Here is a 16,336-nt window from a genome sequence, read left to right on the forward strand (position 1 = left end):
CCCTTTAGCACCTACGCAATTAGACTAAAAATGAAGATATTTATGCACAGTTTCAACTAGCTATGGCTAAGTTTGCTAAACACGAGCTATTTTATTGCGAAAACACAAAAAATCAGAAAAAAATGTTCAATGTTCCTTTAATACCTACGTAATTAGACTAAAAATGAAGATATTTATGCGCAGTTTCAACTAACTATGGCTAAGTTTGTTGAACGCAAGATATGTTCTTGTGCCAACGCAAAAAATCAGAAAAAATGTTCAATACTACTTTTGAGCCCAGGCAATTGGACTAGAAATGATGATATTGGTTCGTTGTTTAAACAAGATATGGATAAGTCTGTTAAGGACGAGCTATTTTCTTGCGAAGACACAAAAAAATCTGAAAAAAAAGGTCAATTTTCCTTCAGCACCTACGCAATTAGACTAAAAATGAAGATATTTATGCACAGTTTCAACTAGCTATGGCTAAGTTTGCTAAAGACGAGCTATTTTCTTGAGAGAACAGAGGTTCTGTATTAGCTACGCAATTAGACTAAAAATTAAGATATATATGCTCCGTTTTAACTAACTATGGTTAAGCTCGCCAAAGGCGAGCTATTTTCTTTTAAAACCACAAAAAAATCAGAAAAAAATGTTCAATACTCCTTTTGTGCTTAGACAATTACATTAAAAATGAAGATATTTATTCACAGTTTCAACTAGCTATGGCTAAGTTTGCTAAACACGAGCTATTTTCTTGCAAAAACACAAAAAATCAGAAAAAAAGTTCTATGTTCCTTTAGTACCCACGCAATTAGACTAAAAATGAAGATATTTATGGAAATTTTCAACTAGCTATGGCTAAGTTTGCTAAAGACTAGCTATTTTCTTGCAAAAAAAATCAAAATAAGAAAAAAATGTTCTATATTACTTTAGTACCTACGCAATTAGACTAAAAATTAGTATATTTATGCACAGTTTCAACTAGCTATGGCTAAGCTTGCTAAATGAGAGCTATTTTCTTGAGAAAACACAAAAAATCAGAAAAAAAATGTTCAATGTTCCTTTAGTAACTACGCAATTAGACTAAAAAAGAAGATATTTATGCACAGTTTCAACTAGCTATGGCTAAGTTTGCTAAAGACGAGCTATTTTCTTGCGAAAACACAAAAGAAATCTGAAAAAATGTTAAATGTTCCTTTAGTAGCTACGAAATTAAACTAAAACTGAAGAAAACTATGAACATTTTCAACGAGTTAAGGCTAAAATTGTTAAAATCGAAATATTTTCTTGAAAAAACACATATAATGTAATAGATACGAACTTATACAAAATTTGAATATTTTTATGCCCAAATTCAAATAGCTATGGCTAAGATTGCTAAAGACGAGCTATTTTCTTGCGAAAACAAAAAAAAATCAGAAAAAACTGTTCAATGTTCCTTTAGTAGCTACGCAATTAGACTAAAAATGAAGATATTTATGCACAGTTTCAACTAGCTATGGCTAAGTTTGTTAAAGGCGAGCTATTTTCTTGCGAAAACACAAAAAAATCCGAATAAAAATGTTCAATGTTCCTTGTGTACCTAGGCGATTAGACTAAAAATGAAGATATTTATGAACAGTTTCAACTAGATATGGCTAAGTTTGCTAAAGAGGAGCTATTTTCTTGCAAAAACACACACAAATAGAAAAAAATGTTCAATATTTTTTAGTACCTACGCAATTAGACTAAAAATTAATATATTTATGCACAGTTTCAACTAGCTATGACTAAGTTTGTTAAAGGCGAGCTAAAATTCAAAATTAATACAAAACTTAAATTTCTTCCCAAGAAAGTATTTTGAATACGATTTGGCTGTATATTAATCTTGAGTTTAGTCTACTATTCTTTAAATAGCAACTTCATTAATGATATAACTCAATGAATATCAATAGATATCAGAAATTAATACAAAACTTAAATTTCTTTCCGAGAAAATATTTTGAATACGATTTGGCTGTATATCAATTCTGAGTTTAGCCTACTATTCTTTAATTAGCAACTTCCTTAATGATATAACTCAAAGAATATCCATAGATATCCAAAATTAATACAAAACTTAAATTTCTTTCCGAGAAAATATTTTGAATAAGATTTGGCTGTATAGCAATTCTGAGTTTAGCCTACTATTATTTAATTAGCAACTTCCTTAATGATATAACTAAAAGAATATCAATAGATATTCAAAATTAATAGAAAAATTAAATTTCTTTCCCAGAAAATATTTGAATACGATTTTAATATCCACTTTTTTGTATACTATATCGTTAGACCCTATTTTAAATTGACAACACTGTTCAAACACCACTTATGCTTTGCATTTTAAAGGATTTACTCTCGCTAATTTGATCAAAAACAATCTCTTTTTCAAACTGTCTAGAATTACACAAAAGCATCTGGCATTAATCTGTGCCGATAACACAAGCGTGTGAAGTTTGTTCGATGAAAATCACCCTTTTGTAAAACGATTAAAAACACATGGTTTTAATCTAGACTGCAACGAAAGCACATTTTAAATGCACGATGGGAAATGACATTTTGAACGAAATAATAATTTCTAATGAATGAATTAAACTCGTAAACAGAGGGGGAGGGAAGATGGGGTTTACGTAAGGGAAAAAAGAGCGAATTTTACGTTTTCTATCGACTATAAACATCATATTGTAGAGTTTGTATGGGGGGGGGGGATATGCCCTTAATTTGAATTTACTAGTGGAGCTGACTATGTAAAATGATTTTATTTGGAAATAAATTAAGAAAATTTAGTAAATTGAACTCATATTATAAATCGATGTAGCCATAGCTTCAAAGTAAATAATATCAAATGTGTTGTCCATAGTGTGTTAGAACATTATCAAAATTTGATCGTAACGTATGAGCATTATATACAAAATCTCAAGGACGAATGAAAATCACTCCTTTTATTTGAATCCAATTACCAATCAAGTTATCGTATATAGAGTAACCTCCGCTGTCTCTGATTGGCCCTAAAAAATGGGTGTTGCCTCAAAAAACCAGTCTGGTTGTGTTATACATTCTCGACTATACTCTCAAAACGTGTTTGACCACTTTAAAGGTTTGCCCGCTTTTTAAAATGTGCACGTCAAACTGTAGTGTATATCCTTGTACATGCTAGAGATAAGACAAATTACGCGATCACTTGTCGTGGTGCATACACTCTTACTACTTATTTCCATGGAGGAAGTTTTCATGGGGATAGGACACTGTTATTAAGGGGGCACTGGATTTCCCAGCATTATTTAAAAAAAAATATATCAGAAATTAAATAATAAAAAAAAACAAATTTTTCAACTGTAAGTTGAGCAGCATCAAAACTTAAAACGAAAAGAAATTATTAAGTATATGATTTGGTTCACCCCCTAGTCATAAACCTCGCTCTTTCCGCCAAAGATGTGTTATCAAACAGTTCGTGGTAAAAAAAAAGGAATAAAATTTTTGTGCTGATTTCAAATATATAAATTTCATCAAATTTAATCTTAACTATCAAAAGTTACGAGCCTGAAAAAAATTTGCCTTATTTTCGAAAAAAGGGGGAAACAACCCCTAAAAGGCAAAGAACTTTAATGAAAATCACACCATCAGCTTTAGTGTATCAGAAGTTTCTAGCTCCTATCTTCATAGAAGTTTCAAGCTCCTATCTTCAAAAGCGTGGAATTTTGTATTTTTTGCCAGAAGAAAGATCACGGATGCGTGTTTATTGATGTTTTTTTCCCAGGGGTGATCGTATCGATCCAGTAGTCCTAGAATATCGTGAGAGGGCTCATTCTAACGAAAATTAAAAGTTCTAGTGACCTTTTTAAATGACCAAAAAAATTGAAGGGCTACTTGGCCCCCTCCCACGCTCATTTTTTCCCGAAGTCACCCAATCAAAATTTTGAGATTACTATTTTTTTCAGAATAGTCGAAAATCTTATAAACATGTCTTTGGGGAGGACTTAATCCCCCAAAGTTCCTGGTGGAAGGGCTGCAAGTTATGAACTTTGCACATTGTTTATATATGGTATTGGTTAATAGGAAGTATACAGACTTTTTCAGGAGATATTTTTTTCTGCTGGGGGGGGGGGGTACAGGGGAGGATCTTTCCATGGAGGATGTTTCCTTGGGGAAAGGGACATATCTATGAAGGGGGCGCCAAATTTCCCTGTATTATTAAAAAAATGATCAGAAATAAAACAAAAAAAGTTAGTCTTTTCAACTTAAAGTAAGGAGCAGCATTAAAACTTAAAACGAGCAGAAGTTATTACTTATATAAAGGGTTACCCCCCTAGTCAATACCTCGCTCTTTACGCTAAAGCTTTTTTAGTACTTTCAAAAAAGCTATCTATTCTAATTAATCGGCCTTTGTGATTCAGGGGCTTGTGATTCAAACAAAATTCGAACTATAGCGCAAAGAGCAAGGTATTGAATAGGGGACAAACTCCCTAATATAAGTAATATAAACATACGAACATAGAAGTTCGCTATGTAAGTTAATTCGTAAGCTACGTCAGAACAGAATTTCGAGAAAGCCATTTAGCCAAAAAAATAAAATTGATATTCAAATTTTGTTTTAATTTTTCATGTATCGTGAGCCAAAATCAAAGCTGAATTGATCCAAAAACGTTCACAAATTAAATAAAAAAAAACAAGTTTTTTTAAACTGAAAGTAGGGAGTGACATTAAACTTAAAACGAAAAGAAATAATTCTGTAGGGGAACACGGGGTGGAACGGGGTACTATCTTTAAAATGATTTTTATTAATTAGAAGGAGTCAATATGAAAGGCTACAAAATTTCATAAAAGTACCTTGTATTGTTGTGAACAAAGGTTCACACTCATATTGTAAGAAGTGAACACAATTATTATTTATTTAATTAAAATATAAAAAGGTGTCAAATACTCCGTTCTGCCCCGTATACGGGGCAGAACAGGGTGGTAGTTAAAAACAGTATATCTAACTAAGTAAAACTGTTATTTGGCCTTTTATTTATTTTGATTAATGTAACAACTCTATTTTAAACATATTCTTTGATCGAATTAATCAGATTATGATTAATTAAATTAATTAATTAATCTGATTAATAAAAATAAAACTATAATTTGACTTTTCCCATTTTGCTTAAGCCAACAAAACCACTTTAAACATATTTTTTCATCAATTTAATCTCATTCTGAATTACAAAATTCAGATACAAGGATAGCTCCATCGTCCTCGCTAACAATTCCCGCACAGGAATTGCGAGCCCATTTTTTACATATGGAACAGGCAACCCAACCCTCAGTTGACCTTGAGTAAAACTAACAACAATATAAACATTCACAGTCGGAAAACTCGTCAGAATCACTGCCGTAAGTTTCAGGTTGTTTCTTTATCTTCTTGTTTTTTTTCTTGGCACTTTTTCACTCTTATTCAGGCACTTTGCCTTTGTTTTTATTGTTTCCATTTTGTTTTCTTTCTTAAAAAGTATCTTCACTGCTCTTTCAATCTTGGTAATCTCCTTTTCTTGTTTTTCTTTTATAGCATCCTCTAACTCATTTTTATATGGTGAATTAGTTATAAGTACAGTCTTCCCCCTCCTTCGATTCATCCTTTTTGCACTTCCACTGACTTTTGGAATAGGAATTAAATTTTCAGGTGAAACAGTAAATGCAGTTAGAGAGTCATTCTTGTCAGTTGTCATCCAAGAGCATCCATGAGTAGCCTTGTCATCCATGTTAAATTGAACCTTTTTAGCTGGGGTGCCATTAACGCCAACGGTAGGGCTAGAAACTGTAACACCTTCACCCCTTTTATTACAAGTGTTGGGATTTTCTTTATCAACAGATGAGCCAGACGAAGATTTTCCCACTTGTTTTTTCTCTGTCGTTGGAGGTTTCTCAATCACTTTTTGTGTTGAAGGTCCAGCTTGTTTGATGTCAGTAGTGTCAGCTGGTAGAAAATATGAATCAGAGAATATAACCGGGTTAGGTGGCCAAATTCCTATTGCTTTAAACCCTTTAATTGCAGTATTCATAGAGGCGCTTTCGATAAACGCTGATCCGAAGAGCGTTGAAATTTGAAACAGCGTCACAAATTCTCCTGGGTTGCGACGGAGCCACTTTCGAAGCTTGTCATCATAGTGGAGGCTCAAAGACATCATGAAAGACACATCAAGCGGTTGTAACTTGTGAGAACAATGCGGGGGTAAACAAAGCAACGAAACGCCACTATCTCTTACGTAGTCTATGACCTCTAGATTCTTGGTATGGGTGTAATGTCCTTCTAATATGAGAAGAAACGGAAAGTCCTTTGAAGCCTTAGAAAATGCTACAAATTTTTTAAACCATATTAAGAACAGCTCAGTGGTCATCCCTCCAGTGCTGTGAACCTCAGCCCAACTCCCTGGAGGTAGTCCCAGCTCAAACTCCTTCTGCATTTTCTTCCTCGGAAAAACTAACATCGGGGGCATATATGATCCACTTGGAGACATGCAAATAAATCAAGTTACGGTCTCCCCCCTTTCTGCAGAAGTTATTGCACCAACTTGTTTACCCTTACAAGCAATGATTTTTGAATGGTTCTTAGGGTTCACTGAAACACCAGTTTCATCACAATTAAATATCTACGACGCTGTAAGTTTGTGCTTATCTACCAATTGAGTGAGTAGTGAAAAAAACTATCCACAGCCACTCTATTAAATCCCATAGCTCTTGCACCAGATGTTGACTCTGGCTTACGAATAGACAGACTTAAATTTCTCTTAAAAAATCTGTTGACCCAGTCTTGACCAGCTATTTCATTTTGAAATCTATGAGCTATGCCATTTCTTTGAGCTAATTGGTAAGCTAAGGTACGCAAGTCCTTCATCGTCAGACCAAATAACCGCGACTCCATAGTTTTTAAGTACGTCACAAGCTCAAGTTCCTGTTTTTGAGTAAAAACGGTTTGAAATTTCCCTGCAGTTTTATCAATCTGATACTCAGGATTTTCCTTTTTTTCTTAACGTATCTTTCAAGAGTAGTTTGGGGAACGTCAAACTCATTAGAAGCATTCAGGCAGCCACATCGACAAGAAATAACCGCTACAACAGCATTGTTCATCGCCTCAGTAGACCATGATTGTCTGTTTGTCTTCCTCTTATACACACGGACCATCTGAAAATCAATTAAAAAAAGTAACAGACCCAATTTTAACAGCTTGTCAGATTAAAATAGGGCGGGGCGGAATGGAGTACTTCCCCAATCCACCCCAGGAACACGCCCTATTATTCGGAGGTTATGGCCACGCAAAAACTTCAAGTCAAGAAACAATAAGGTGACTAAAACAAAGCCCATTGAACGCATTACAAGCATGACTAGCTACAGATGTAATGCAAAGAAGCGTGTTAACCTTACCTTTATTACAAAATCAATAAAAGTTGCCATCCAACAGCAAATAACTAGAAGACAACTGGTTCTCTCATTAAACGAAAGGAAACTAAACAAACATGGATTCCGCAGTTCAGCTGTACCGAGCTGGAGTAGTTATAGCTATTGCCGCTTGGCGCAGCACCTTTCTTGTCATCTAACCCCGTTCCGCCCCTTACCCCGTTCCACCCCGTGTTCCCCTATATGAAAGGGGCTGTCCCTTCCTCAACACTTCGCTCTTTACGCTAAAGTTTGACTCTGTCTCACAACTTTATTTTTTAAAATGATCAAAACCTTTAGCGTAAAGAGCGAAGTTTTGAGGAGGGGACAGCCCCTTTCATATACAGAATAATTTGTGTTCGTTTTAAATTTTAATGTCACTCCTTACTTTCAGTTAAAAAAACTTTTTTTTTTTCTATTTAATCATGTTTAAGACGATTTACTTCGGAAAGCCTTTTTACTTTCTTAATTTTTTACTTTTCACTTTCGATTTATTTTTCTAGAACATTTTGGTACGGTGACATATATCATGCCTCCAACTCGAAAAAGGAGACACTTTTGTATATTTGGGATCTGAGGTAAATTCTAAAGAAATATTCCATCTGAGGAATATATAGAGTTCAAGTGTTCTTTGCTATACTCCCCAAGCATTTCTAGATTCGTTGAGAGCTTGCAAATAAAGTTAAGCCCATAATAATCGACAGCAATGACAATCTTAGTTTATAGTATGGATTCTTTGCCAATGAAAGCCGCACAGGGACATGCTCTAAAGATTTTTGACCACCATTGCTTTCGCAAGTTGAGAGAACTTGCTGTCACAGACTCTTAAATGCAAAGAAACATGCAAAAATAGACGTTTCGTTTATAATTTAAATAATGACTAAGGCTTTTTTATGAAAAAATTTCCACCTTTATTTCTAGGCATGCACAGAGCCTGTTAGTCGTCATTTATATATAGAGATAGGCCCCTTTACAGGTAAGGCCAATTAAAAGAGGAAAAATGAATTGTGGGCTTTCCAGTTTCAATTTATTTCGAAAACTGATTGTTATGTTTTAGACAAGAACAGCAAAGATTAACTCAGCCGGATTCGCAGAACGTGTTATATGCAAGATAGTGCCAAAAGTATTGAGGAATCAATTTGGGTGGAACAAAATAACTTCCTGATACCCTTGGCATCTCACATTTGTGTCAGTATCTTATTGTGTTTAAAGTGCTATTTGCAATACAGACGTCTCGTTTCACGCCTTCAGTGTCATCCCGCTATAATGTACACACGCTTTTTGGATTTGTTTTTGCATTACTTTGTAAGTCAAAGATAGATTTTTTTCCCCTTTTGAATGATTAATTTGTTCTACAAAGCTAGCACAAATCTCAGAAATTATCCTGGCGGCTTTGTATGATTTCATTAGGTTTGTTAGATGGATCCTAAGTTTTAAATTCAGGCCACAAAACTCAGCCACTTACAATGATTTTTCCACCCGTATATTCTTCTTGCGTAAGAGATATTTTCCCCTTAAATATGAGGAAATCAGTAGGTTTTCCAAACTAACTCTTTCAGAAGTGATTCTGACAAGTACTTTTCTTGTATGTTGAGATGTTTTAGCGCCGAGGCACTTTATTATGAAATTTAATTAGAAAATGCAAGTTTTTTTCAGCTGAAAGGAAGGAGCAGCATTGAACAGAAATTTTTCCGTGTATGAGGGGTGCTGCTCTTTCCTCGGTCCTCACTCTTTAGTATTAAAGTCATTTGAAAATATTTCTCATTTGGATTCAACGGCCTTTGGGTTTGAGAAGTCTTTCTTAAAGAGTTGAACAAAAAGTCAAACTTTAGCGTAAAGAACGAGGGTTGAGGGCAGTCCCCTTTATATGCGGAATCGTTTCTTTTAAGTTTTGATGATGCTCCTTACTTTCAGTGGGAAAGCTTCGTGTTTTTATTTCCAACGATTTATCAAATTATACCAGGAAATCTCCTTCCCTAATACCCCGTGCAAAATTTCCCATGGAAAATCCCCCCCCCGAAAATGTTCCTATCCATGGGAAATTCTCCAGTTAAAATTCCCCCCCCCCCAGAAAGTTCCTCAAAAAAATTCTGGGTATATCCAATCACAACTACAATAGGTAAACAATGGGCAAACTACGTAACTTACAGACCTTTCCCCAGGGACGATGGGGATTATATCATCCTAAGGGCATAGCTAATGGACCTTTCAGTTGTGCTGGATCAAATGGCTGTCTCCAAATTTTGGTCAGACGTCATTGGAGGAACGTCGTGAGTGGGAGGGGGACGGTAGTTGCCCTCTAATCTTCTTAGTCATTTAAAAAGGGGACTAGAACTTTTGATTTCCATTCGAATAAGCCTTCTCCCGATATTCTAGGACCTTTGGTTCGAAACGATCACACCTGGAAAAAAAATAGCTAAACACGCATCCGTGATCTTTTTTTCAGGGAATAAATACGGAATCCCCCATTTCTGTAGATAGGAGCTTCAATTCTCTACAATAGGGTTCTCTGATATACTGGGTATAATGGTGTCGTTTTATTAAGATCTCTTGATTTTTTGGCTGTGTTTTCTCAGGCTTGAAGGTTTTCAACGGGTAGCATTAAACTTAACGAACTTAATATATTTGGAATCAGAATAGAAATCTAATTCTTTAACTATTAATATCAAAGTTTCATTTGTTAGAATTTTGGTTACTATTGAACCGAGTTACTTCTTACAGTTTGTTTCCATGAGCTCTTTGATTCAGTCCCAAGGAGACGTTCCAAAAATAAGGACTAATAGCAAAAAAATAACAAAATAACAAAATAAAAATTATTTACCATCAAACATGAATTGCTTTTGTTAGAAGTCAAATTAACGCCCTAAAAAGATCCAAAAAGTCCAATATGAGGATTTCATTATTCTTTTTACAGACTGTTGACCTGGCTTTCGCAAGATTCGAATTTTAAGCAAACTGAAGTATTAGATTTATTTCAGGAATCGGTAAAGTAAATAAGGCCAGGGTTACCAGCCGGTGAAAAATCATTAGATTTTAGTGATTTTGCTGTTGATTCAGAAATTTTCTTCAATAATCTAGCGATTTATCTGCTGATTTAGTGATATTTTACTTTAGGCAATATAAAAAACCACTAGAAATAGTGATAAATCACTAGGGGTGACAACCATGAATACGGCGTTTAAATGGAGAAATGACGACAACTATACTGCGTAACAAATATCTTGGCCTCAACATACGCTTGGAGTGAATTAGTTCGCTATGGCTGAAGGTATCCCCTGAAACAATCAATTTTTCAACAGACCTGTGGCTATAACTTGCACCAAACTGACAACAAACATTATATATCTTAGGCTTTTGCTTAGAGAAGGATCTAAATTAGCTTAAAAATAAACAAATCATCCCTTTTCAACGATTTCAACCAATTTCCGACGTATTTTAATTTAAAATACCCTATACATTGACTTTCAAAATTTAATACGATCAAACAGTACGTGGTAACGAACTGTAAGTAAGGAGCGACCCGGCTCAATGGTAACCGACACTCTAGAAAACGGTATTTTGATACAAATAGATACATCAAAAGAATCAAATTTTAATGCTGATTTCAAATATATAAGTTTCATCAAGTTTAATTCTACCCATCAAAAGTTACGTGCCTTAGAAAATTTGGCTGATTTTCGAAAAAAGGGAGAAAGACCCTCTAAAAGTTATAAAAACTTAATGAAAATCACACCATCATATTCTGTGTATCAGAGAACCCTACTGTAGAGGTTTCAAGCTCCCATCTACAAAAATGTGGAATTTTGCATTTTTTGCCAAAAGAAAGATCAAGGGTGCGTGTTTATTTGTTTGTTTGTTTTTTGTTTTTTTCCCCAGGGGTGATCGTATCGACCCAGTTGTCATAGAATATCATGGGAAGGCTCATTGAAATGGAAATTGAAAGTTCTAGTCCCCTTTTTAAGTGACCAAAAAAATGGAGGGCAACTAGGCCCCCTCCCACGCTCATTTTTTTCCCAAAGTCACCTGATCAAAATTTTGAGATAGCCATTTTGTTCAGCATGTTCGAAAATATTATAAGTATATCTTTTAGGATGACTTAATCCCCCGAAGTTCCCGGGGGGACGGCTGAAAGTTATGAACTTTACCCAATGTTAACATATACTATTGGTTATTTGGAAGTATACAGACGTTTTCAGGGGAGATTTATCCTGGTAGTGGGAGGGGGTGGGTCGGGGGTTATGTGGGAGGACCTTTCCATGAAAGAAGTTTTCATGGGGGAAGGGACATTCCTATGAAGGGGACGCCAGACTTCCCAGCATTATTTAAAAAAAGATCAGAAATTTAATATAAAAAAACAAGTATTTCAACTGCAACAGCAGCAACATCGAAACTTTAAACGAACAGAAAATATTACATATATAATTGGGTTCACCCCGTAGTCAATGCCTCGCTCTTTAAGCCGAAGATTTTTTTAGTACTTTCATAAGAGCTATTTATTCTAATTAACGGCCTTTGTGATTAAGCGGTAATTTTTAAAGAATTGGAACACAATTCAAACCTTCGCTTAAAGAGCAAGGTATAATAAACGTATTAAAAATATATGAATATAGAAGTTCGTTACGTAAGTTAATTCGTAAGTTACGTATATTTATTACTAATAAAAATGTTCGTAAATAAAATTAAACAAGTTTCGAGAAAGCCATTTAACTAAATAAAAGTAAATTAATATGAAAATTTTGTTTAAACTATTCATGTACGGTGAGCCAAGATCAAAACCTGCATTTATTCAAAAACATTCAAAAATTAAATAAAAAAACAAGTTTTTTAAACTGAAAGTAAGGAGCGACTACTACTTTCATTATTTTTACTTCTTTGATTTTTAGGAGAACCAGAAACAAAAATCGAAAATTTTTAAACCTCCTTTTATTTGAAAATTAAACACTTTTTGAAAATTTTTCGGCCTCAAAGGAAGAAAGGATGCCTGCAAGAATTCATGGAACAAGAGCGTAATAGTATCGATATAGTTACAACGATTAAAGTGTTTAGAGCGGTTCTTAAATCCGGCAAGCAATAAAGATGGGCTGGCAGTACGATTGGAATGCTATTAATAAATTTGATTGATTTTAATTTAATAAAGATAATAAAAACAATACAAATCTCCAAGGACAAATCCAAAATTGGACTTAAACTGCCTATCAATTAAATGTCAAATCTGTTGTTGCATAGTCTTGGAAAGACCAGAATGTAGTCAACGCTATATTTTCTGAAAAGAAATGTATAGTATAAGTTTAAAATACAGTTTTAAACAATATCTGTGGAAATTCTGATACAAAAGAAGTTTGCGTCAGTGTTTATTTTTATATGTTACTTCTCAGCGGGTGACATTTCGAGTCGCACTTCTTAGCGCCAGCCAGGCACGTATGCAAATGCAGGGGATGACTGCAGGTCCGTGCAAACCTCGAATATTTAAAATATATAGAAAAGTTTTGCCCGTTTCCCCTAAATTATTATGAATCGACGTCACTAGTCTAGCCTAGAAGTAGCCTAGCTACTAGAACTAACCCTGGTTTTGCTTAGCAGACGATTTGTGAAACTTATTAAGGGGTTTGAAGGGTGATAATATGAAAGAGGGAGGATTGTATGACTCCGGTTGATGGTTTTCGACCTTTTAAATTATGGTGGTACTTTTTTCATGTTTCCCAGCCTTCCCAATCTAGAAATGACACCCAAAGCGCTATTTTTGGATGCCACATGGCCATTCATGATGACACTATTAAATATTTTGCTGGTCCACATAATAGTAAATACATTCTAAGACTGCACTGGCTATACATGACGTACGAAAAATAAGAATAACACATATAACATATAATTAAATAGCCGAGAAAACGAGGGTAATACCAGCCAGTGTAAAAAAAGAATCAAAGACGACAAAAGCAGATATTTCGGCAAGGACCTCCGCCGAGCCGTCGAACAGAGCAGAAGAAAAACTGAATATAAAAAAAATAACCAAGCAAGAATGAGTAAAAGACCATTCACCAGTTAGATTGGGCAAGCACTCTCTGCTTAGCGATTGACTTAACTTACCTCTTCACCTGATTTTTATTAAAAGTGCGGTCATATGATCTTAATTTGAACTGAGGAAAAATGTTATTTGTATTTTTAATATTAATTTATTCTCAAATAATATATTAAAGCTCATTTCAAGCGGAGTCGGAGTAAGATCACGGGCTTATGCAGATAATAATTTGAAATTTTATTTGGGGAGGGGAATAAACCATTTTATAATCCTTTATTTACTTACATTATTGACAATTTTGAAGCAGCTTCAAGGAGGGTTTGAGGGGGATTTCTATCGTTTCCCCACAAAAGTCCTTAGAATGCCTTAGACAATCGTTAGGGAAATTATTTCCATGTTGCTCCTCCATTACCGTACTCTATCACAAATCCCTTTAAGTAGTTTGGGTCCCCTCGGATCAAATCAAGCGTGGTCCTGCAAGCAGTTATTCTATGAATATGGACTGCCATTCGCTCCAGGAACTCTGAAGTACTATCACAACAAGCAGTTGAACCTCGGCAAATAGCTGTGATTCGTTATAATTTAAAGGAGGTAAAGGGCATCTACACGAATGCCAAGTTTAATTCTTTGAATCTGTAACCTTTGGTAGTTAAATTTTCTCTCATGCCAGCTATTGTTGTTTTGACAACACTTCACATACTAAAACTGAAAAGAGTTACAAGCTTTTGAAATTTTGTTTTAAAAAATCTTCTCAAACTAATTAACTTTGTCAGAGTCTGGTTAGATTGAAACGTTCTTTTTGTTGTTACAGTATGTTTTAACTTTGAAGATATTCAATGTGGTTAACAATTTTAATCCAGTTGTGATCTGAAAAAAGGTGATTTAAAGCAGTTCATGACTTGATTTTGGGTTCAAGACTTTACTGCACAAATATCAGGCAAATCGCAAGTATTCTTCACGGGCTTTTTGAGAACGACCTCCTTCACATGCTAGTATGCCTTACTCTGCGGCTTGCCTTTTTCGTGCAAGTAAATGAAACTGCATTCATTAATATGTTAGTTCATTTCGGTCATGGGATCATGATTTATATGCGTGGTGATTTGGGTCTTGAGCCCTTTTTTTTGGCTGTGACAATCTCACCACCATGGGCTTTGAACTCAAAGTCAAGCCTGAATCCACGGGGAGCACCTTCAAGCTCATCAAAATTCTCAAGATTTTATGATTTTTGTATCTTGTATTTTTCACACTAATCTTCTATTTTTGTACTGCTTTTACCCCCAATCTACCAACACAAATAAATACTACTGTCAGGGTCGTATCCAGGCCTTTGTTGGGGGGGGGGGTCTAGAGTGAAATTTTCCCATGGACATTTATTACATGCATTTAATATTTGCCTAGGCTACCTCGGTATGAGGGAGAGGGGGAGGGGATCCAATCCACGTCACCTCCTCACCCTCTGGCCATGGCCAGTGTATATGCATGCTCCCTCGAAAAGGGAGCATATAATTGTCTCATGTGCTTTGACTCACTCAACGTGCCTGACTTGTTGCTAGCAAATTCATAAAGCTGAAAGGTGAGTCTCTTTTCATTGAGTCCAGCACTTCAAGAGCACCGTACTATGTTCTTCACTAGACCCAGGCTTTTTTTTTAATTAATTAAAAAAAAAACTTTCCGAAAAATAAGTTACTCAAAGAAAAGTAAAGGCCATTTTAAACTTAAGCTCAGCAGATACAAATACGTTTTAAAATTCAAAAAAAAAACGACCAGAAATTACTATTAAAGAATAAATTAAACCCAAAACGAACAGAAATTAAATAAACAATCATAGCAAAAACATACAAAAAGTAATAATATAAATGAATAAGTAGATCTTGAAGCGAGTAATGCTTAGATTTAATATGAATATCAAGCTTAAAATGAAAAAAATCTTCCTATTGAAGTATAAATGAAACTTAAAACGAACAGAAATTAAATAAACAATCAATGCAAACAAACATACAATAGATATTAATATAAATTAATAAATAAATCTTAAAACGGGTGAAATTTAAGTTGAATATGCAAACGAAGCTTGAAACGAACAAAAATCACCACAAACAAGAGTTTGGGTATGATCTCCTTCTCTCACTGTAAAAGTCTAAAACCTACTGCGTCATTGGCGCTTTACTGAAAATTAATTTTATTACAGATGTTTTCTTTTGCACTTAATAATGAAAATAAACATTTGTGGGGATTTTTGTTCGTTTCAAGCTTGATTTGCGTATTCAATTTAATTTTTATTGAATGGGTTTATCCATCCGATACGCCCAAAGGCGTGGAGGGCGGGAGGGGCTAGCTGCCTTCTGATCTTTTTTCACTCTGAGAAAATTAACTACAACTTTTAATTTCCATTCAAATGAATCCTCTCTGAATTTTATACGAGCATACCTTCCATAAGAACCATATATGCCCCCAGATCTATACTTACAACGCCTTCCCCGGCCCTTTAGGGGGGGGGGGGTGTGTTGACCATAAGTTTTTCATATCTGATCTCTGAACTATTTTTAACGAAATGACCATACGTAGGGGTGTTTTTGTTATATGATTTTTCAACTATTTTTAACAAAATGGCTACCTCAAATTTTTTATCAGATGTATTTAGGGAAAAAGGACTTGGGGGGCCAGTTGCTCTCTTTTGACTCTTAAAAAGTGAACAAGAACTTTCAATTTCAAATCAAATGAGCCCTCTCCGAAGTTTATACGAGCATCCCTTCTATAAAAACTATATATGACCCTAGATCATTACTCATAAAGGCTGCCTCCGGGCCCTGGTGGGTTCCGTCGACACAGAAAATTTTCTTATCTGACCTTTGAACTATTTTTGATTATATTGCTATTATAAAAATTTATCAGATGGGCTTGGGGAAAAAA

The 16,336-nt window shown here is 34.8% G+C and overlaps 1 protein-coding gene across 1 annotated transcript in view; it reads left to right on the forward strand.

Annotated features, from left to right (window-relative positions):
• The first annotated feature begins 8,618 nt into the window (after positions 1–8,618).
• LOC148946766 (solute carrier family 2, facilitated glucose transporter member 1-like) overlaps positions 8,619–16,336 on the forward strand; it is a 113,300-nt gene continuing 105,582 nt past the window's right edge. Inside the window, exon 1 of the mRNA XM_089096420.1 lies at positions 8,619–8,712. Within this exon, the coding sequence (XP_088952546.1) occupies positions 8,674–8,712 (39 nt within the window). The 5' untranslated portion in view covers positions 8,619–8,673. The remainder of the gene's footprint in view (positions 8,713–16,336) is intronic.

The sequence above is a fragment of the Artemia sp. Qi Xiang Cuo genome, chromosome 11 (assembly GCF_049724085.1).
Source record: "Artemia sp. Qi Xiang Cuo chromosome 11, ASM4972408v1, whole genome shotgun sequence".
Lineage (NCBI taxonomy): Eukaryota > Metazoa > Arthropoda > Branchiopoda > Anostraca > Artemiidae > Artemia > Artemia sp. Qi Xiang Cuo.